Source organism: Rissa tridactyla, chromosome 5, assembly GCF_028500815.1.
Source record: "Rissa tridactyla isolate bRisTri1 chromosome 5, bRisTri1.patW.cur.20221130, whole genome shotgun sequence".
Lineage (NCBI taxonomy): Eukaryota > Metazoa > Chordata > Aves > Charadriiformes > Laridae > Rissa > Rissa tridactyla.
In genome coordinates this window covers 6727015-6748892 of record NC_071470.1, presented here as the reverse complement: position 1 = coordinate 6748892, position 21878 = coordinate 6727015, and the positions used below count along the sequence as shown (strand labels likewise).

The 21878-nt window shown below is 45.5% G+C and overlaps 2 protein-coding genes across 2 annotated transcripts in view; both read right to left on the bottom strand.

The window, feature by feature from the left end:
- Positions 1-21878, bottom strand: part of FAM149A (family with sequence similarity 149 member A) — a 304183-nt gene that overhangs the window by 241617 nt on the left and 40688 nt on the right. The window lies entirely within an intron of this gene.
- Positions 2138-20733, bottom strand: LOC128910094 (cytochrome P450 4V2). The gene is made up of 11 exons (XM_054202950.1): positions 20431-20733; positions 16444-16556; positions 15368-15453; positions 13392-13582; positions 12899-12968; positions 11528-11654; positions 9645-9836; positions 8191-8293; positions 7702-7836; positions 7357-7536; positions 2138-5898 (listed from the first exon to the last, which is right to left on the bottom strand). The coding sequence occupies exons 1-11, from the start codon at positions 20639-20641 to the stop codon at positions 5723-5725; spliced, it is 1584 nt and encodes a 527-aa protein (XP_054058925.1). The 5' UTR covers positions 20642-20733; the 3' UTR covers positions 2138-5722.

The following is a 21878-nucleotide window of genomic DNA, read 5'->3' as shown; positions in this document are numbered from 1 at the left end:
ATGTCACTTGGTGGCACAAAAGGGATTATAATTTCTCTCCAAGGACTTCTAATTTCTTCACTTTTCTCATCCAGGTTTTCCATCTCAGTTATTGTGCAGTGTTAGTCCAGTTCCTTACTGTCTTATTAAAAACCAAAATGAAATAAACCAAAAACCCAACCACACGCTTCTGGAAAAATAAGGTATAAAGTTCAAAGAAACAAAAAACCAGGGCAGATTCCTCATAAATTTCACCAAGATCATGTGTCTCATCGTAGAATATGCAGTCATACCAATTCATCAGAAGCTTCCGTAAGATTTCATTTCTATAATCCATTCTCTCTATTTTAGAAATTTTTCTCATGAAAAGGAATCTTTTGGTGGTGGTTGTTTCATAAGGAAACTGGTGGGGGGAAAAAGAAAAAGAAAAAAAGACTTTCTTAAAGCAGCAGTTCTCAAATTCATATGTCGCACTCCTTCCAAAAGCAAACATCATTTTAACTCCATCTATATGTGCACCAATTGGAATTGATGGTGAAGCGGAGAAATAAGGCGGCAATGCTATTCAAAGAGAATCACAATGATCACACTCACTTCGGAAAATACATGCGTTTTCTTCCAGTGGGCCTGCTCCTCACACGACAAATGCTCCTGTTCACACCGCTGCACCCTCACTCAAATCACATCACAGAAAAGAATGCGTTACGAACCCCGTGCTCCTGAATGAATTGTTGTTTATTATATTATAGGACAAATTATAAAATATGCTGAGACACTCAGCTGGTATCAGTTTACGCAGTTTCACTGAAATCCAAAGAGATTATGTGATTTATACTAGGAGAGGAGCTAGAAATTCAAAGCGCGTAGAATACCAAAACCATCTAATACTCCGGGGAGACCTTAGAGACTCTTCCAGTACTTTAAGGGGGCCTACAGGAAAGATGGGGGCAAACTTTTTAGCAGGGCCAGTTGCGATAGGTAAAGGGGTAATGTCTTGAAACTAAAGGAGGGGAGATTTAGACTAGATATAAGGAAGAAATTTTTTACACTGAGGGTGGTGAGACAGTGGCTCAGGTTGCTCAGAGAGGTGGCAGATGCCCCATCCCTGGAAACATTCAAGATCAGGTTGGATGGGGCTCCGAGCAACCTGATCTACTTGAAATGTCCCATGGCCTTTAAAGGTCCTTCCAACCCAAATTCTACTCTCTGTCTGTCTTTAATTCTTCCAAACACTGCTAAAAAATTTCTAAAAATTAAAATCTTGATCTTTCCTTCTCACAAAGAACAAACAGGAGTCTTTTCATTTGAATCCAGATGGCATCATCTGAGTGAAGAATCTCCTCTCTCACTAGGCCAAACTCATCTTGTGTTTGACTTGATTCCACCCAAAATGGCTGCAAAAGGATGGCTGGAATAATGTATTCATCAGTTACTGGAATGTGCTGGATTGCATATTTTCTTCAAATAAAATATAGTAGTTCTATGTCCTGCAATTACATGTCAACAATAGTCTTCCTAGAAGTACAGCCCAGAAATAACTGCACATCAGATGTCAAGTAAGAAATCAATGCAGATCAAATTCAGGATCACAGAGAAAAACAGAAGACGCTTGCAAATATTAAACAACAAATCACTACTGGGTTTGCTTTATAAGAGGGCTGCTTTGATTTTTTTCTTCTAAATAGATTTTATTTTTTCTTATAAATGGAAAATCACATAACTGCCCAAGGCCTTACTGCTTGCAGCTAAAACACCTGATGCTGCTTTTTGGTAGACATTAGAGAAGACAGAACATTTCAGTCTATTAAAGGGTCCCAGTGACTTTGCCATTGGCCAAGATTTACAGGGCCTGGTCATCATCGAACAGTATCTCCTGGGGAAGTTATATGTGCACCTGAAGTACTAGCCTGTAGCCAGGTCTGCAAGTTTGGGCACACAATTTTGCTAATTGACTGCCTCTCTTCTCTCAAAATAATTTACATTTTCAAAGGACACTTCATCTCCACAAGCTACACTACAGGCATGGATCAGAAAAGTCCATTTGTCAAGGAAAAGATGGAGTTATATTTACCAGAGAACTCCCATTTTCAGAAGAATCAAAGAAGATTTTTTATATGTCTTTTTTTTTTTTTTAGAAAGTGAGTTATAGTTTTTAATCCATGCAATTTATGAAGATCATCTTCCAAATATGACCTGACTATGAACTGCGGTAGTACTATACTGGGAGGTTTGCCAAGGGGTGACCCAGTACTGCTTTTAGGAAAGAAGGTGGAGTGGGATTCTCTAAAGGCTCTTTGAGTCTTGTCCCTGTTGGAAGAGGAGTATCAGTGAGATGTCCATGACAGGATCCTGTATGCGGGAGTCTACAAACATCCATACGTGGGTGTTTGTCTTTTGCGGCATGAGGATTAAATCCAGGAAGGCAGGCAGATGTCTAGGTAGCCACCGCTAGTCCACCTCCTGCACGTGTCCCAAACATGAGGTTTTCAGAGACCAGAAAGCATTTTGTGTCAAGGTGGCTGGAAACCTCTAGCGCCTCTGGAGGCGCTTTGAAGAACCACTACCCAAGAGGTCACAGAGGGCTTGCTGTCAATTTTCTTCGTAACAGCCATAAACCACGAAGCAGAAGCACTCACGCACTCTTTCGCTGTCATCCCAGTAGACCACTGTGCCCTTCCTGTCACCGTACAAAAGGGCTCTTTGTAGGATACAAGGCTGTCAACTCCTAACAGTCGTATTCCACCAACAGAGCCAGCACCGCCCCATGATTAGCATCATGGAGGTGACCCTACCTAGGTGTAATATTTGGGTTTAGAGTTCAGCCACTACCTTCAGATCTAAGCATCAGCAGATCCCTAGCCATCAGAAAAAGATCACAAACAGCTACCACGCACATGCAGTTTTTATTACACGATATTTATTGTCCCATTACTTTATCAGGAAACCTGGCAAGGCTGCGGTGCATTCCTAAGTCCTACAGGGTTAAAAAAAGAAATTAAAAAAAACCCAAACACAAAACACGTGTTGTTGCTGACTGTAACCAAGAATTACAAGCCACATGACTCAGCTTAGTAAAAGCATACACTCAACGCAACACAACGTATCTAATATCTACCCTGCAGGCACAAAGTTCCTGTTCTTTCACTACTGATTTCCTCTATTTATTTCCTTAGCAGCCACAGCTTGCTTCAGAACCAGTTTTCACAACAAAAGACAGGTCACCACTTTTTCAGAACAACTCTGTACACAAAGACTACAGGATTACACATCAGTGCTCATCCTGGCAAAGATACTATGTGCATACTAATATAAATAGGGATTTTCTACTTCGGTAACCCTGTGCCAGCATTTGAGCCCATGCACTTTTAATAGTGAGTTCCTCATTACAGTTTTATCCAGGTTTTGTCTCAATTATTTTTATTCTTCCCATCAGAGACTGCAAAAAAATTACAATTTACTTGACATCCCATTATATGAGAAGAGCATGGAAGAAAACCAAAGCACAACCAAAAATACCGTTGTAGACAGATGTCCCAAAAATTATCTCCTTATGGAGAGAACTGTTATAGCTTGGTCAATTTTAAAAAACTGTTTCTACAAAATAGATCCCACAGAATAAAAGGAATTAACGTTAGTTTTCATTTGTGTCGAACGTCCTCAGTTTAAGGATATAGTTTAACAAAACACAAGGTACCTCTCCAGGTTTGAGCTACATACCGAAGGTTCTGAGAAAACGTATTCTGGATGCAAATCTTGTATACCCACAAAGCTCCCGTTACCAATTACCCAGAAGCATTAAATAATTCCTTAACTCAGAGTCTCTTTGGAAAACACGTGTCATTTGTTTTATGTTTACTAATGCAAGAAGTTGTCTCGAAAGTTATCTCATTAGAAAGAAAACAATTTTTACAATCAGCCCTGGAAATTTAAATTCTTGTTATCATCCAGCAATGAAACCTGTCTTTGAAAATGAAGGCTGAAGAATGTAACCACATTATCGTTGTAACATGACTTTTGTTTTCTTAATGGAAAAAGAAAGGTAGCAATTCCAATAAACGATTTGTCAAGGGCTGTGATTTCATTTATGTAAACTAGGCGGTTAAACCCTTTCTTTTTATAAGATCCTCAGAAAATGGAAAAACCTAGGTTTATCAGAATATAAAGAATTCGTCAGGTTCAAGGAAACCTCTCATTTACTTGGAAAACATAGGAATTATATTCTCTCTATTCTGGTGTTCTACAAAGCACAGCAGTATCCCAGGTATTAAACCACTAAGTGTTGTTAAAAGGGCACAAGGAAAATACAATCTGTAAAGGCTGACAAAACCCATAAGGGCAGATTACCTCCTTTCTTGCTCTGTAACACATTAATCGTTAGAGGTGGACCAATCCTTGTATCAGCCACGTCAGGTCTGAACTCCAGCTTCTCACCCAGTCCCCCTCTGCAGGTCACCCACAGCCCCAGAACGACCTAAAGGCGACAGCACACCTTCGACCCCCACCAGCCACGGTGGCAAGAGCAACCACTCCATCAGGAGGTAGAGAGAGAGGTGTGGTTATCGGCGCGCACCCTCCTTTTGCAGCGCCAGGGGTCACGCTGGGGTAACGCACACCAGCCAAAAGAAACGCCAAAGCACAGGGCAGAAATAAAGGGCAGACCAGCTAGAGGACCTCTGCTTGGTGTAGCACCAGCTTTTTCTCCAGTGCCTACAAAAGTCACGGAGAGCCTGTTCTCCCGCTGCGCGGCTCGGTGCAGATTTTGACCTGTCCTGAAGGTAAAAACAGTCAGAAACTTTCACAGGCACATCCTTCCATCACTGTAATTCCTCTTTAACATCAATCAGCAAGAAATTCTGTGCTGCCTTCAGGACTCCAGAAGGCAATGAGCAGACTGGCTCATGGTTTCAGCTTTGACTAACACAATAAAATCTGGTCGATTGATCACCCCGGAGGAACTGACGGTAAGAAATCATTATCCATCAGTAATTTACCTGCACCCAGGCATGTAACTTTTACAGATATGATTTCATTCCATATTGAGGCACAGTAGAAGTTTATTCTCAATATTGGCAACAATACAGTGTTTCTGTCATCATGAAATCCTGCGTGTGATTTGCGCGCTATCTAGTTGATGGTATGATTATACAGATTCATGCTTATGGTACACTTTGCTAAAAAATAATTCACCACACCCACTACTTAAGAACTACTGTAAATGCTGACAAAGGAGGAGTGAAACTATCAGAGATTTTTGCTTTGTCTTCATAGATGCAGTCATCACCGACACAGAAAAAAAAAATAAAAATTGTGCCAAGTGGAAGAATTGATCACTTGTACCTTCCAGAACCAAAGAAACCTGAAAACGATACAAAGATTTGAGACTATCAGTTACCTCGCAAATGCTATGAAATATAACCAGATGACTCCATCACAGGTATTACTGTTGTTACTACCATAATTTAAGGGGCTTTTGCACTGTTGCAATAGAATAGTTTCATCCAAGTAGATAAGGCACTAAGATTTGATGTTTAAAGACTTGCACTTCAAAGATGAACACGAAGTTTGCATGTACTAGAAAAGCAGAGCAACTTAGGGCTATTACAATATCTTCTTTAATGAAACAATCAGTAAAAACTTTAGTTTCAATGAATTGCTGGACTGCAATCAAAATATCTGATTTAAAAACGTATCTCAGCCTAAATAGCTCGGAAGTTTTTGGAAAAATAAAATCTTGAATTTCCTTTCATTCCGGCCCAGCGTTTGGCCTCCTCTTCAGCTTAACCCAGATGCCATTACTTGGACGAAGAATCAGTTCTCCAGTTATACCAAGCTCTTCCAGCTTTTGACATGATTCCACCCAAAAACGCCGCAGGATGAGGGCTAGAAGAGTCTTCTCCTCCATTTGTGCAAAGCGCTGACCTACAAATTACAGGGCAGCGGAAAAAAAGATGTTAACGTCAAGTGCATCAACAGTTGCTGCACTTGCATGCTCACAGCGATACCCCTAGGAACACAGGACAGCAAGGACTGTGCATCTGCTTTAGGCCAAAATCGAGGTCGTGTGGATACTGCTGAAACTAGCACTTTTCTCTGCATGGCAACTCTGGCCTTCCTGGGACGATCCCCAGCACGCCCTCCTTCCCACAGTCCACAGAACTCAAACAGCAAAGAGGGAACGGTCAACACTTGTCGCGTCTCTTGGATGGTTGAGCAGCCTGGTCTGGTGGGAGGTGTCCCTGCCCACAGCAGGGGGATGGAAATAGATGGACTTTAAGGTCCCTTCCAACTCTACCCATTCTATGATTCTATGACTAGGCGGGGGGGATGGGTGACAGACCAGTGCAGAAGAAGATGCAGCTCAGGAACTGTGAGGAGAGGCAAATCCCACTGTTCCATATATGCGGAGAGGAGCAAAGGAGATACAACTGCAACACAACAACAGACCGACTGTCCTTCAAAGAACCCTAAACATCTCACACACTGATGATTTGCTAGCATGGAGGACAAAGTTCAATTTACATTTCAGAGAAAGGTGGAGGAGGAAAGGGGATAGCAGGGAAATAGGAGGGAATCCAAACCAACTGTCACAATCCAGGCAGTTCACTCAAACGAAACTGAAAATGGGAACAGGACACAAAACCCAGCGCTCAAAACTTTTTCTGTGCTCCCCTCTGCGTAATGCACAGATGGATGTCTGTACACAGCATGAACAGCAATGTATTTCTGCAATGACATTAATGAACCACCTCTCCTGCACATGTTCCTGTACACCCAGGAACTAGCTAGACGTGTAATATTAAGAGATTCCTCTTTGGAACATGGGAAGACCTAGTCTGCTGCTCTTATGGGAAGGGCACCTATTCCCACTGAGACAAATTAAAAACAAACCAAAAAATCCAACGCCACTCCCCGAAAAAGAAAGCAAACAAAACCAAAACCCCCGAAGAAGTTTTAATTCCCGCTCTTGTAAATGGCAGAGCAATTGCTGAACGTTCCCCATCTGCGCTTAAGATCAGTGCAGGGAACAGCCTTTTCATGTGTTCTAAAATATAAACAATAACACCTCCACTTTCAGTGCTGATAAACGCCAAGTGTCTCAGTGGCACTTGAAGAGCTAACAAGTTACGGAATGGTATTGGCCCCTGGGAAGAAAGGAAAACCTTGGGAAAACGCGAAATGGGGTGGCTCAAGCACGAGGCTTGCAGGGGAGACAGTGCCCAGAATTTGGGGGCAGAGAATTTTGGGAATTTTGGGCAGCAGGGGACACAACCAGCAGGCACACCAAGACTTCAATTTCTGATACACTCGCTGCTGCCGCAGTCACCGCACCGAAAGCAGCACTATCACATCACACGGGCTTTGTCTTCAGCTACCTACCAATGCAGTTCCTGGGACCAGCTGAGAAAGGCACATAAGCGTACGGGTGCCTTCCCTTACAATTTTCAGGCAAGAATCGCTCAGGCCTGAACTCATCCGGGTCAGGGAAGATCTCAGGGTCTCTGTGCAGGGCGTAAGTTATGACAATAACATTTGCGCCTTTAGGTACTTGATATCCTCCTAAAGAAAAAAGGGAAAGGAAGGGTCAAAACAACAGCAAATAAGTGACTTTCTACACACCACAGCAGAGTTAAAAATAAAACAATGCTGCCCTTTACTTGGGAAACACCTCCCCTGAGGAGATGCTAGCAGGATAGGAAGTGGCAAACGCAGGACACTACTTACTAATACAGCAATCCTCTCTCAAGGTACGGGCAAACAGTGGAACTGAAGGGAAGAGCCGAAGGGCTTCTTTGATAACACATTCAAGGTATTGAAGCTTCTTCAAATCATCCACTGTAACAGGACGCTCGGTGTTGCCTGTCCAAAAACAAATAGGTGGATGAGCAAGACCAAAACTTCCCAGTTTTGGTTAAATAAACTCATCCTAGCTCCCTCCATGAACTCTCATCATGCACCAAGACCACATAGGAAAAGGTGCGACACATACATCGAATGTGTATGCCTTGACCCAAAGATGTTTGGTTGGCTGTAGTCTTCTACAGAACTTCCAGAGCCTGTCCCAATCACCTCTAGCTATTGAAAGCTCCAGAAGGGCCACAAGGCATGATCCTACCTCCCCTTCTACATACATCTGGGCTTATAATGTGCCACATCCCCACTCACGAATGCAACCATCACCACAACCCCAATGAAGGGGGAATGGAAACGTACCAAACACCTCATCCAGTTCTCTGTGAACCTTCTTCTGGGCTTCAGGATTGTGTCCAAGTAAGTACAGGACCCAGTTCATAGCAGCTGCTGTTGTATCATGGCCCTAGGGGTCCAGATTTACAAAGACATTCACTTCAACACTATTCCTGTGCACAAGTAGGCTTCCTAAATACTTAGGCGTGCAGGTAGTGTGGAAAGTAAGACTTATTAGTCCCAGGACCGTGAGAAAAACAAAAATCAGGAGTGAAGAACTCTATGCAACATGCTGATTATCAGGTTATAAGACGACCCATGATTCTGTCATGTGCATGAAAACTGACCAAAAGGGAAAAGTGTTGAGATAACTGAAGTAAACATCCCTTTCCTCTGCCTCCCAGAAGCTGCATGAACTATCAGTATCTACACAATGAAACAGCTGTATATTCATCTTTTTGTTACTGTCCAGTCAACAACGTAACATCTGGGGGGCCAACAACTACCACAGGAGACATACAATGGACACAATCCCTAACCTTTACAAAACTATCCAAAAAAGGGTAGGGACACAGTTCAGTGGCCATAGGAGGGAATACTTATTAGTTTCCTAAGAGAAGGGGATCAGCTACTACAGTTCTCAGCACCGGATAAAAACTTGGAAAAGAAGGGAAACAAGGGAAGGGGAATCAAAAAAAAAAAAAAAAAAAAAAAAAAAGAAGGGAACAGAAGAAGGAAAATTTGACCAACAAAGGATTTTGGTACTCAAGAGGTGCATTTGTTGTGAAGTTCAGGATGCTGCACCTCTTCAAAATCCAGCTATGGAGTAGTACAGGAATGACGAGATGGGAAGAGAGTTTCTCTAGGTTAGAACGGCAGTAATAATACTCTGAATTAAGCTCTTCTGAGGTCCACCTAATGGAAGCGCGTGGAAAACTTGTGGAAGTCTTGTTTAGATCCTTAATTGGACAGGGAACCAGACATAAAATGACAGTACCCGAATGCATAGTTGATGACAGAACCAGGACGTTACAGACAACGTGACAAGGAACAAAATGAGGGCAGCTGACAAAATTAATGCAAAACAATGAAAACATTTAGCGCTCTCTTTAGCTTTAATGAGGTTTGTCACAGGAGCTGAGAGCTCATGGCCCATGTCAGCCATTAAGCTCTTATTACTCACCTGCTTTCATGAGCAGGGCCCGCTTACATAGGCAGGGCCTGCTATATGTGTATTGCCCAACATTTTGCCAGGGCACAGGATTCTGGATCAAATGTTTCTATCATTCAGTATTTTCTATCCTACAGAGATTTCCTCTTAGGCCTCCAGGGTTAAAATAACTTCATAGTAAAAGCAACCACCTGAACTAAGAAAAGGAGTCATCACTATCCGCAAATGGTAAATCTCAGGTTCTGGGGGAAAAAACAAAACCAAAACCAACCCCCCCAAACAGCAACAAAACAAAGTGTTCTTTGGGTACCTCAAACATGAAAGTATCCACTTCCTCACGAATGTCCCTGTAGCTCAATTTGTTCCCTTCATCATCTGTTGCATTCAGCATCATGTCCAGGAAAGCCCGTCTCTTTTTGGAGCCACTTTCTCCACAGTTGCCATTGGCATGGCCCTTCGTTTGCTTGGTTTTTTCAAGTTCTGCAGCTTTTTCTGCAATGACCTGAGATTAGAATCGTTACATTAGATATGATGCACGTAGCACATGCGCACAGCCTACATCACACAAGTGCGTCACAACTTATTAAAACAACATCCATGTGTAGCAGTCTACATGAGCTAGTTAGCATAGCTGCCGGCACTAGCTCACGAACTTTAACTGGCTTTTTGTCTTAGAAGGGGAAATACGACCAAGCCCTCTTGTCCCAGGCAGTAGAATGAACCTTGAATAGCCTTTGTGTGATCAAGAAAACAGATAGCCAAACTATGCAAAGAAGTTGTTGATCATCAAGAAGCGTAAACACACCCAGAATACCTGGGACAAGCCAATCATGAATGCCAACAACAACAACAGCAAACCAAAAAACATCACCACAATTTGAACAGACTGATCACCAAGAAGATATTCTCTACTCTGTCCAATAACTAAGGGAGGGATCACATCTCCAACCTCGGGGGAACCCAGGAGATTGAAGAGAAGCCAGGGCACCCTGCGACGCCGCATCAGGAATACACATAGCACGGTTGGAACCACTATACTAAAACTTCCCAAATTTTCTTCAGTATGAGAACAATGGTTGACCTTCCCATTTTTAGGTCAAAGCACAGCCCCAGTGACAGACAGACTTCCTGTTGTCACCACTGTTGCCATAACAGCAAAACAGAACCCTTCAACAAACTGGTATTGCTCTCAACAAATTAATTAGAAATAAAGGCTGTAGAGTACGTAATTCTGTTCAGAGGAAGCACTAAAGGGGGGGGGGGGGGAAAACCCAAACAGTTCTACACACACAACACTGTTTCCCTCACTGAACATACACATGTAAAAACACATATTGAGCCAGCTTTTGTCTCAGTGCTTTCTGTCAGCACCTACACTGGGTGATATTATTATTTCCTGTTCCTTTGCTGACTTCTAAGATTTGGCTTCTTAGACTCGGTGCACCAGCCCAGCATGGCAAGAGAGTAAGTGTTACCTTAGGTCCCTTTAATAGCCTCTCTCATGCCTCACTCCTGCAATTCCCAATAAAAGGAAGCAAAACACAAACTTCTTAAAAACAACGCAGAGTCAATGTGGCTCGTTATACTGTCATGAAAGTTCAGAGATTCTTTCCTTTGCATTGTTGATACGATGACATCATGGGATACACACGCCTATTGCAGGGAAAGCAGCCTGTCTGGTAACATCCTAACAGTAGATTTGGGAGGGCAACCATTGGCAAGAACGGCGTGGGAACTATTTGGTGAGAAAAAGGGGTGTTACTTGCACAGTCTAACTTGGTGAGAGAACACTGCACTTTACACCAAGTCAGTGACGTGCGCTTAATGGTTTCTACAACTTGGCATTGAGCTGTTGCAGGTGATTCAGATGTGGAGCACCTGGGGCAGAACAAGAGTGCAATGAATTCCTATTGTTTGTTTCAGTTGTCAAGGATCTGTAAATCCTATTCATCCTTTGCAGTAGTAGAATGCCTTGCTTGAGTACAACAGAGCTCCTGGCAGAGAAGCAAGCTGTTGTCTTCTTTTCAGGGAATTCCTTGGCATCCCAACAGAGAGATAGTTCTCTTCTTCATAGATGTATACCAAGGGGGCTGAACTTCACCCCCATTTGGAAGCTCTCTACTGAGTGCAAGGCTTTGCTCCAACAACTAGAATGTATCATTTAAAAATAAGAATAAAAAAAAGAATGTATACTGTATCTGTAAAATTGTGAAGGATCTTGAGGTTCCTCTCATGCTCTCTTCCTTCCTTGAACAGCATATAAAGAAGATTAGGCCAAAGCCATGGGCTCTTCTGTCGCTGCTGGATGAGCTCGCTCATCCTAAGGGCACAACAATTACATCATGTAACATTGCTTGACAAAAAAAATAAATTTACAGCACATTTTCAAGAGCAAAAAACAAAGTTCTACCTCCTCCAATGAAATGGAACTTAACATTCTGTGTGGGTTTAAACCCATTTGTATGAAGAGCAGGCCGTTCATATTTGTTTCCTGATTTCAAACCATCTCAAAATTTCTGTGACCTGTCCCCCCATCACCATGATTTATATCTTTAAGCACTGATCCCTGAGAAGGAGAGCGCACTCTTATTTGGTGGGAATCCTCTTGAAACAGACATATTAAGTCATCCAGTCCAGTCCCACCCCACATCTGTAAAGCATGTTCCATGCTGAAAAGTTATGTATAACCCAAAAAGACTACTCCTGTCAGGGCTCCAAAATATCTGCTCCGTGACCTCAAACATCACTCTAAAAGTATTACATTCCTACTTAACTATCCAGATACCATATCCAGATACCATACATGCCAGACGGCTCACAAAAAGTATTTGAAATAAAGATTATGAGACTTCAAATATGCTCAAATACAACTGGATTAGTTTTGAAAGGGATGATTTTCATTGTTTTTCAGCTCTTGCACATGCTTTTGGTTGCAGAAATAGACTTTGAGGAGTACTTATTACATTCAGACCAACTTTGAGCCCACTTGTGGCACCATTTGGGAATGGCCAAGGAATCGATGACAATCAAACCCTCTAATTCCACCCCCCTTTTATAACACACCTGTCTCAACACACCCCGCCAAAGGCTAGGGGTGGGACGCCACAAGCAGCTACATCTCACCCAGGCTGACGCACCAGCGCGGTAGGAATATAAGCCACGCTTTTCCTAATGGAGTGGATAGTCGCATACCACTTGAATGGTGTAAAAACTGCCCTCAGCTGCCGAGCAGCAGCGCCTCAGTTTTAACAGGCTGCCTAAACCAGCACCCTCCCAATTCTGCCAGTCATACTGGTCGGAAATGCCGCAGCTCCATACTTGTTTTTAACCTCCTGCAGCAATGGATTAACTAAATGGCAGCCGACACCCTCTTCAAAGCCTCAGCCTCCCATTGCATATACTCATATCAGAAAACGCATCAATGTTTTTCCTGCCTTCTTGGCTTTCTGCCTCCACCTGTGACCCCCCTGGTCCTCTCTCCTGGCTCACAGCAGATGAACTCCTGACACCAGCAGCATCAACTCCAGCCCAACTACAAAGCAGCCAAGGAAAACATCCATTTACCTGTAAATAGCACGAACGTACTCAGAATCCTTATTCTCCTGAGCGCCCACATTTCTGCCCATCGCCGTTTCTAGGAGGAGGAAATCACCAACAGTTCACGAGTGCTAAGTGAGATGCAGAGTCCCTGTACACAATAAGTTACCACTGCTCGCAGGCTCTGACTGTCACCTCTCCCTCCCTTTGACGGGTAAATACACACACCCCTTCCCAGCTGATGAGCTCGCTTTACATTTCCAAGCCCAGGAACCCTGTTCCTCAACACAACCTCACTTCTCACTGATACCTCTGCCCTGCCCATCCCACAAACTCACCTCAGATGCACACAATGGCATGCATCCCTAGGAGAAAGGATGGCCTTGGGAGGATGGAAATGCATTCACACAATATGCGGGGACATTGATCTTCAACTGCCTCCTCACACAACACTGCCCAGCTGCACTCATGAGCCTCTGCATCACTCACAGCCCCACCACAATAACTGAAGAGAACTTACCGCAAATGATATCAAGGGCACACAGAGTAACATCTAGAAAGATATCAAATGGTTCCTTGTCAACATGCTTCTCAAGTTTCTCCAACAAAATACCTCCTTGCTCATTCATAACATCTAGAAAGTCAGTTAAGATTGCGAAGTGGAACGTGGGAGTTATCATCTTCCTCCGTGACCGCCACTTGTCTCCAGTGCTGCAAAATTAACAGGGAGATGAAAGGGTTAAAAACTCCAAGTCAAAAATAAAACCCTCACCATTACAGGAAGTACCCAGTGAAAACTACCACCTGGAACACCTTCACCGATGGACACGCTGTAGATGACTCTTCAACCTCTCCGTAGCACTCCCCAGAAGGAGCAAAATGGAAATATTTCTTGCTCCAGCTCTCTCCAAAGCACAGGTCACCATTTCTATAGCTGCTCTCAACAAAAGGAGATGCCAACAAGCCTTCAGGCAACACAACCTCATAGTTGCTCAGTGCACAGCCCCAGAGGGACGGAGCAGAAGCCATCTATAGGACAAACCAGCTATTCAGCATCAAGGCCTGAAGTCATCACATTGTCTCTGTGAATCACCACCCATGCTTGCCTTCGTGGCAATCCAAGTGAGCATTGCGGAGAACTAGGGTCCGCAGACATTACACAAATTACTGCCTCGAGGTCTGGCAATAAAGTACTTCCTTGGAGACAGGGAACCACCTCCCACACCTCAGTGAAAGCGCGCAGAGCCACAGCGGGTGACACCAGCTTCCTGGGGGTTCCTGTTCGCTTTTTCTGAATCACATGCCCCACGGGCACACAACTGGCAGCTCTGCTTACAGGGTAAGCCATCGAACCACTTCTCTTAACCTGCTATTGCAGCACTCCTCAGGCCACCTTATCTGCTTGCTGGCTACCACTACCACCCCTAATCAGCAAAGACTGGAACATTCTCCTGCATTATGTTTTTGCAAGCACAAGGAAGTCAAAACACCTCTAAAAACCTACTGGAAACAAAACAACCAGTAAGGAAGAAAACTAACAGTGAGGATACACCATGCCTGGCACCCATAGACCTCAGCTCTCTGCACTTTGCTACTGATCACTGCATTCTTAAGGGCCATGAACAAAACGCAGGATAAAAGGCATTCCTCGTCCTCTCCCATAAACTTGCACCTCCCACACCACGTGATCACAGCTGGCTTTTACGATGCCATGGTCCCATCACAAAGCACAAGGAGTTCACCTCTGAGGGCTCCAAACAGGCAACAAAGCTCCACTGCTAACACGAGGACCTTGACCTTCTTGCACACACCCAGAAGAGGCACAAAGGCACCCAAACCAACCCACGTATGCTTTGCTTCAACTCTTGAATAACTGCATCACCCAGACCAAACCTTTCTTGACCCTCTGATGACCAGAGGACACCAAACCCTTGTATCACTGCTCCTCCTTCTCTCCACTCCTGACCCATGCTTTTGACCAGGCTCACCTCTTACAAGCCTCTGCTTCATGAGGGAAATGAAGGACAGGGCGTAGATTCTCTCCCACCCCACCCCAAAGCATCACCAACCTCAGGCCCATGCTAACTGGTTTGTGATATCCAGCTGAGGTAAGTGATGCACGCAGTCACAGTGCTGCCCCAGGCCGAGCACTCGACACACATCACAGCATTCAAAACATCCAGCATGTAGCACTGCAGACTAAAAGACACCACTTGCCACAGGCTACAACTTCCCAAAACTCACGTTCATTTCAAGCCTCTGGGCAAAAAAGTAACAAGGGCCAAATTTGCCAAGAAACAAATAATGCCAAAAGATTTTTACCGGACATTAGCTGCTAAAGAGCAACCAAGACCACCACAAGGAATAAGGCTTCTACAGCTATCATCTACATCTCTGTCCAGCGATACACACAGCGTTCCTGCCGCCAAGCCCCCCTTCCTGTCACATGCGCTGCCAATTTCAAAAAGACAGCAATGCACCTGCATTCCACCGTACCTCGTCAGAAGTCCAGTGCCCAGCCATGGATGCAGGAAATGGTACAGGTACGATTTTTCTATGTGTTTCGAACTGTTCAGAATAACCTGCCAGAAAAATGAAAGGAGAGGAAAAAACATCCCTTGTTAGATGGAGAGAGATTTTTTTTCAGCTGAGATCACTTCACACAACCTCGGTTCCTCCACAAAAATGCCCCGAGCCTCAGTAAAATGCACAATATTTCAATACAAGCTGGTACACAGGGGGAACATCGAGTTCACACCTTCAAGCCTTGCAGTAAATACCCCAATGCTGAGAAACAGTGAAATACTCAATACTCCCACTCCCCTTATCTTCCTGAAAAAGAAAAATCTGTGTTACAACATCACAGGCAGAGCTCAGAGAAAACCAAACTGTTTCCAGCCTTAACCAAACTCACAAGTACCACCATCTCTTCAATAAGCACCCCAACAAAGAAACAACTCTGTCGTCCCCGTTCAAGAATCATTGTCAGTAGCAAACCTCACAGGCTACATTTCATTGCACCAAGACAGACCCACCAACTTCCAATGCAGAAGCCAGCCAGACACAAGCATTGCAATCAGCATTTCATAATGTTCTATCTCAGTGGTCCCATCTTCTAAGGTGGTGGAGTCTCCGTCCCTGGAGACATTCCAAACCCACCTGGACGCGTTCCTGTGCCACCCTACTCTGGCAGGGGGCCGGACTAGATGATCTCCAGAGGTCCCTTCCAACCCCTGCCAGTCTGTGATTCTGTGATCTGCTTGTCCCTTCTGATCTTGGCAGTAGAAGTTTTCACACATGTGAAAACAAAGCTGAAGGAGATGCTTCTTTGTATAAAACATACTGAGTCAGTGTTTTCATTTGCTGGCCATCTTCAGTATTTTCCCCCCCCCAAGACTAGGCTTTTTATATTCTTCCACTTTCAGCCTTTCTTTAGCACTGGGTCAGAAGACAATCTCAAGTAAAACCGGTCCGAGCCCTTTTTTGCAAAAATTACACTGAGGGAATAGAAAGCAACACGTTGGCTGCTGCTTTGCGCGACAGTAGAATAGGCAGGAGACAAGTACACTCACCTCCACACTGTCAGGGTGATACAAAATCGTGATAGGTAACGGTCCTAGCCAAAGTTTGAACAATGGCCAACTCCTGAACTGTTCAACATAAATTTGTAGTTGTCTAAAAAAACCTAGAATAAAAAAAAAGCAGATTAGAATTTTTTTTTTTAAAGAGGGTTTTGCTGAATAAGCAAGATTCTGTAATGGACTCTTTTTCACCATACGCCCTGTAAATCTGCTTTTGTTGTAGTTTTATCTTGCTCCTGTGCCCAAGCAGCATATTTTGCACCTATCTATTAGCTGTGCTGCAGGAGCATTTCTTTACGGCTGTACTCTTGAAAGCACTCTGTTCTGGAGAAACCCCTCCTAGCTGTGGATAAGGCACTTTGATTTAAGCAGTCTCAAAAGCACTGCAGCCTGGGCCTTCTGCATTGCGATGCTCTCTGTAACAATTAGAGCCAAATCAAACTTTGCCAAGGCTATGCTTATGTTTTGGCTTACCTGACGCTAGCCAAAATGCTATATCAAGATGCTTCTTTACTTTCCAAGTACAGCATCAGGCCTTTTCCCGTCTGAGACCTCACTGCAGGTACTACATTTGTGGTGCTACACAAGCGATGTCGTGCACGGTAATGGCAGAGCACTGCGCGGGACCCAGCATCATTTGAAACACCTAGTTTCTGATAGCTGGACTCCTGAAGAGAATCCTCGGAGCCCTTACACCATTATTGTTTGTCTGCAAACAAATGACATCTTATCCAACGTGCTTAAAACATCTCACTGTCTTGCAGCCCTAACTATCAGTCATGGTTTGCCATTCTAGCAGGAGCTTTTGACAGCTGGCTGCTCCAGGATTAAACTCCGCTCTTGTCCTTACTGAAGGGTAAGTCACCGCTTACAGGGCCACCGTGGATTTGGCAATTCGGCTGTCCCCATCTCTAAGAGCACAAAGACTCATAGGATCGCTTATGCCAGGGACCACCTGAGAGATACCACGGTTGTGCAGCTGCCAGGTGGACTTCATACCGGTGAGCTCAGCAACCCCGCCAATTCTCCACCCACGTTATTATCCACTTACCCAGTCCACATCTTGTCAGTTTGGCTATACAGAAAGCATGGGAGAGGGCATCAGAGACCTCGCTGAACTAAATTAAGCTCACAGATCCAGCTATCTCATCACAGAGGGCAATCAGGTTCATTCTGCAATTCTAGAGGAGGTGGCCGCTATCAGGATATTCACGGATTAAACATGCCTTTGCCCTTTGGGAAACCAGATTAAACAATAAATTACTCCCTCCAACGGCTCTGCAGAGTTGAAAATTCAAAGGTCTCCAAATCAAAGGGGAAAAAAAAAAAAAAAAAAAAAAAGGAAAATAACCTAGTTTCATAATAGATACCAAACTACAGCATTACCTAGTCTCCGGCAAAGTTCTAATGACACCTCACCCAAAAGACTTAAGAGTGTCAAATTATTTTGCTATTTTTTTAAATTTTTTTTTCCTACCATCGCCACGATTAAAATATCACAATTTTCTGTGATCGGTGTCAGTAAGTAAAATCACGATTAGATGACAAGTCATTTTTCTTCCTGCTATAAAACCTTATCCTTTTTTTAAAAAACTATTCTTTTTTTTATAGAAACACAGAAGGGTTTAGGTTGGAAGGGACCTTAAAGATCATCCAGTTCCAACCCCCTTGCCATGGGCAGGGACACCTCCCACCAGACCAGGTTGCTCCAAGCCCCATCCAGCCTGGCCTTGAACCCCTCCAGGGACAGGGCAGCCACAAAAAAAACCATTTTTAATTAAATTGTCACATTTTTCATTAAAAAGTTTATAAACCACAAACCACTCATTTTTACGTAAATTAACATGAACAAAGACGGATGGTCATGGACTTAACTAAAGCATGGAGGCTACGTGACTCCTGCTAACAAAGGGGTTAGAGACTCCACAGAACAACAAGGGCCTCCATCAAATTGCTTTCTGTTCTGTTTTGTTTTCTTTTGTTTTGTTTTTTAAGAATAACTAAGAAGAAGAAAAAAAAGAAAAGAAAAGAAAAGAAAAAGAAGATCGATCTCTTAGAGAGGCTCATACACACACCCTGACTATGAAACTGCTACTGCTTTCCCAAAGTCAACTTCAGGGAAAGCTGCTTGCCCTCGCTTCCACCAAAGAAAGATCTCTCATATCTGTATTTAGATACGGGGTTGGGTCCAGAGGAAAGATGCCAGCGCGTACCCTGGTGAAGAGAGGGACCGTGTCTCAGCATGTGTCAGCACTAGGCAATGTGCATGCCTGTGCTGTACTGGTCCTTGGCTTCACCACGCTCCCGTGACCCAGTTGCTCTCTCTCCTGGCCACACAGCCAGGAATGCATGTGCGGAGAGCTGTACACAGGCAACACAAACACACCCAGAAGAGTCTGCTGGTCAACCGATAGCACAGCCAGAGCCGCTTTCACATCACAGACTCCTCAAGAAATGTGCTCCTATGCAAAACCAAGTACCAAACAGAAAGGGAATGTGTAGCGTACTAGTGCTCTCTCAAGCACCTAGCAAAAAAAAGGTACCATTGATCCATGCGAGGACAGAAAGGGTTGCTTTTGAGGGTCGTACTGCTAATAATCAGAAATGGCACGAGGTTCAACAAGGCCAAGTGACAGGTCCTGCACTTGGGTCACAACAACCCCATGAACACTACGGGCTTGGGGCAGAGCAGCTGGAGAGCTGCCTGGTGGAAAAGGACCTGGGGGTGCTGGTTGACTGCTGCCTGAATATGAGACCACAGTGTGCCCAGGTGGCCAAGAAGACCAACAGCATCCTGGCTTGTATCAGGAATGGTGTGGCCAGCAGGACTGGGGCAGTGATGGTCCCCCTGTACTCGGCACTGGTGAGGCCCAACCTCATGTGCTGTGGCCAGTTTTGGGCCCCTCACTACAGGAGGGACATTGAGGTGCTGGAGCGTGTCCAGAGAAGGGCAACGGAGCTGGTGAGGGGTCTGGAGCACAAGTCTGGTGAGGAGCGGCTGAGGGAGCTGGGGGTGTTCAGCCTGGAGAAGAGGAGGCTGAGGGGAGACCTTCTCACTCTCTGCAGCTCCCTGAAAGGAGAGGGTAGCCAGGGGGGTCGGTCTCTTCTCCCAAGGAACAGGTGATAGGACAAGAGGAAACAGCCTCAGGTTGCACCAGGGGAGGTTTAGATTGGGTATATAGGAAAAATTTCTACACCGAAAGTGTTGTCAAGCATTGGAACAGGCTGCCCAGGGAAGTGGTGGAGTCACCATCCCTGGAGGTATTTAAAAGACACGTAGATGTGTTGCTGATGGATGTGGTTTTGTGGTGAACCTGGCAGTGCTGGGTTAATGGTTGGACTTGATGGTCTTAAAGGTCTCTTCCAACCAAAACGATTCTATGAGTCTTTTGCATCTAATGCATAAATCCAAGGCACAGCTAATTCTGAAAATCACCCAGCAACTCGGTATGTGGAAGTCCCTGGCACATGCTCAGTTGTGGGAAGATAAGTGTTTAAAGAAATATTTTTCCTTCGCAAGCTAGGAGCTGTGTTTGGATGGCAGCTAACAGCCACGCGGACGCAGTAGTCTCTGTTGTGACACGGCGTTTCCCGCCAGAGCACCCAGCACACCTCCCTGCCGCAGAAACACATTCCACAGCGCTCCCGCTCCACCTCGCCAACAACTGGCAACAGGTCCGAGTCCAGCATCACCACCTGGAAGCCACTGTCAGATTGAACCTCCAGCTCTGTCGGATTGAACCTCTGACCTGTAGAGACCCCGCGTTTATGCGGTTTCTCTCCTTTCCCCTCCACTGCCCACTTCACACACAGCTCCCCTCAGCCCCGGAGAAACCTAAAGGCGATGGCACACCCTACAACCCCCCCGGGTCAGCCACAGCTCGACCACCCAAGCACTTCACCAGCGCTGGCTCCTCCAGCAAAGCCCCATGCAGCGCGGGGACCTCACAGCAGGGCTACGGCGTGAGCTGCCCTTACCTTGTCCATCCCGCTCCAAGAGTAGAGCATTTCCCAGCACAGGAAGGCAGGGGCTGACACCCGGGATCGGCTTCATCACCCACCACAGCCTCCAGTAATCTCTCAGCGAGGACAGGGAGCAGATGGCCACAACCGTCATCAGCAGAGTGATGACCCCAGCCCCTAAGTGCAGCAGCTGGGGTCCCCCCACAGCTCCCCGAATGGCCTCCATCGCCACCTTCCAGCCTCCTGCTCCCAGCCTTGATCCCTAGCCGGGCGCTGGCCGGCTCTGCCGCGCTGCAGCCAGCCCAGCGTGCTGAGGGCCATGAGAGCGAGAGGCGGAGCTGTCACGCGGTCCCGAGACACAGCTTCCTGCCAGGGAAATAAACAAAGACATAAAAAAAATTCCCCAGACACGCAGAGAGGCTGCCTGCAAGCGCTTTGTGACGGCAGAGCAGCCACAGGGAAGGGTGCCATTTCCCTGCCCTCTCTTGGCTCCTCTGACTCAAGTGAAGAGCAAGGAAGTTCTTCACAGGCCCGTGCGATACCTCAGAAGGAAAAGAGACAAACCGCTAGCCAGAGAAAAAACACCTTTTTGCTGATTTGTTTGTTTTGTCGGTTGGTTTTCTCAACATCTTTTTTCAGGTGCTCAGGGAACACCATTTTGCCACACAGAACTGCTCCAGTGCTCTCCAACAAGATGCCTGAGACCCCCCTGCAGTGCTGCCTCCAGCTCTGGGGCACCAACAGCAGAAGGACACGGAGCTGTTGGAGCGGGGCCAGAGGAGGCCACAAAGGTGCTGGGAGGGCTGGAGCCCCTCTGCTGTGAGGACAGGCTGAGAGAGCTGGGGGGGTTCAGCCTGGAGAAGAGAAGGCTCCGGGGAGACCTTCGAGCCCCTTCCAGCCCCTAAAGGGGCTCCAGGAAAGCTGGGGAGGGACTCTGGATCAGGGAGGGGAGCCATAGGACAAGGGGGAATGGTTTTAAACTGAAAGAAGGGAGATTTAGCTGAGATATTAGGAAGAAATTCTTTGCTGTGAGGGTGGTGAGCCCCTGGCCCAGGTTGCCCAGAGAAGCTGTGGCTGCCCCATCCCTGGGGGGGTTCAAGGCCAGGCTGGACGGGGCTTGGAGCAACCTGGTCTGGTGGGAGGTGTCCCTGCCCAGGGCAGGGGGGTGGAACTGGATGATCTTTAAGGTCCCTTCCAACCCAAACCATTCTGTGATTCAGGTGCTTCCGATGGGGAGTACCTTTCTTCAGTTGGGTTGATGGCTTTGAGGGGTTACACAAACCAGAGCCCCTAGAGACCCACAATCAAGAGCAGCACTGCAAAGCACGCTGATGCTTCTCAACTCAAATGGCTTTTGCTGACCTCACTGTTGAATGCTCAGTGACAGGCTAAAGGGTGCCAGGGACACGACTGGCAGCACCAGCACCTGTGTCACAACTTGCACAGTGCTTGAGTAGAAGTGG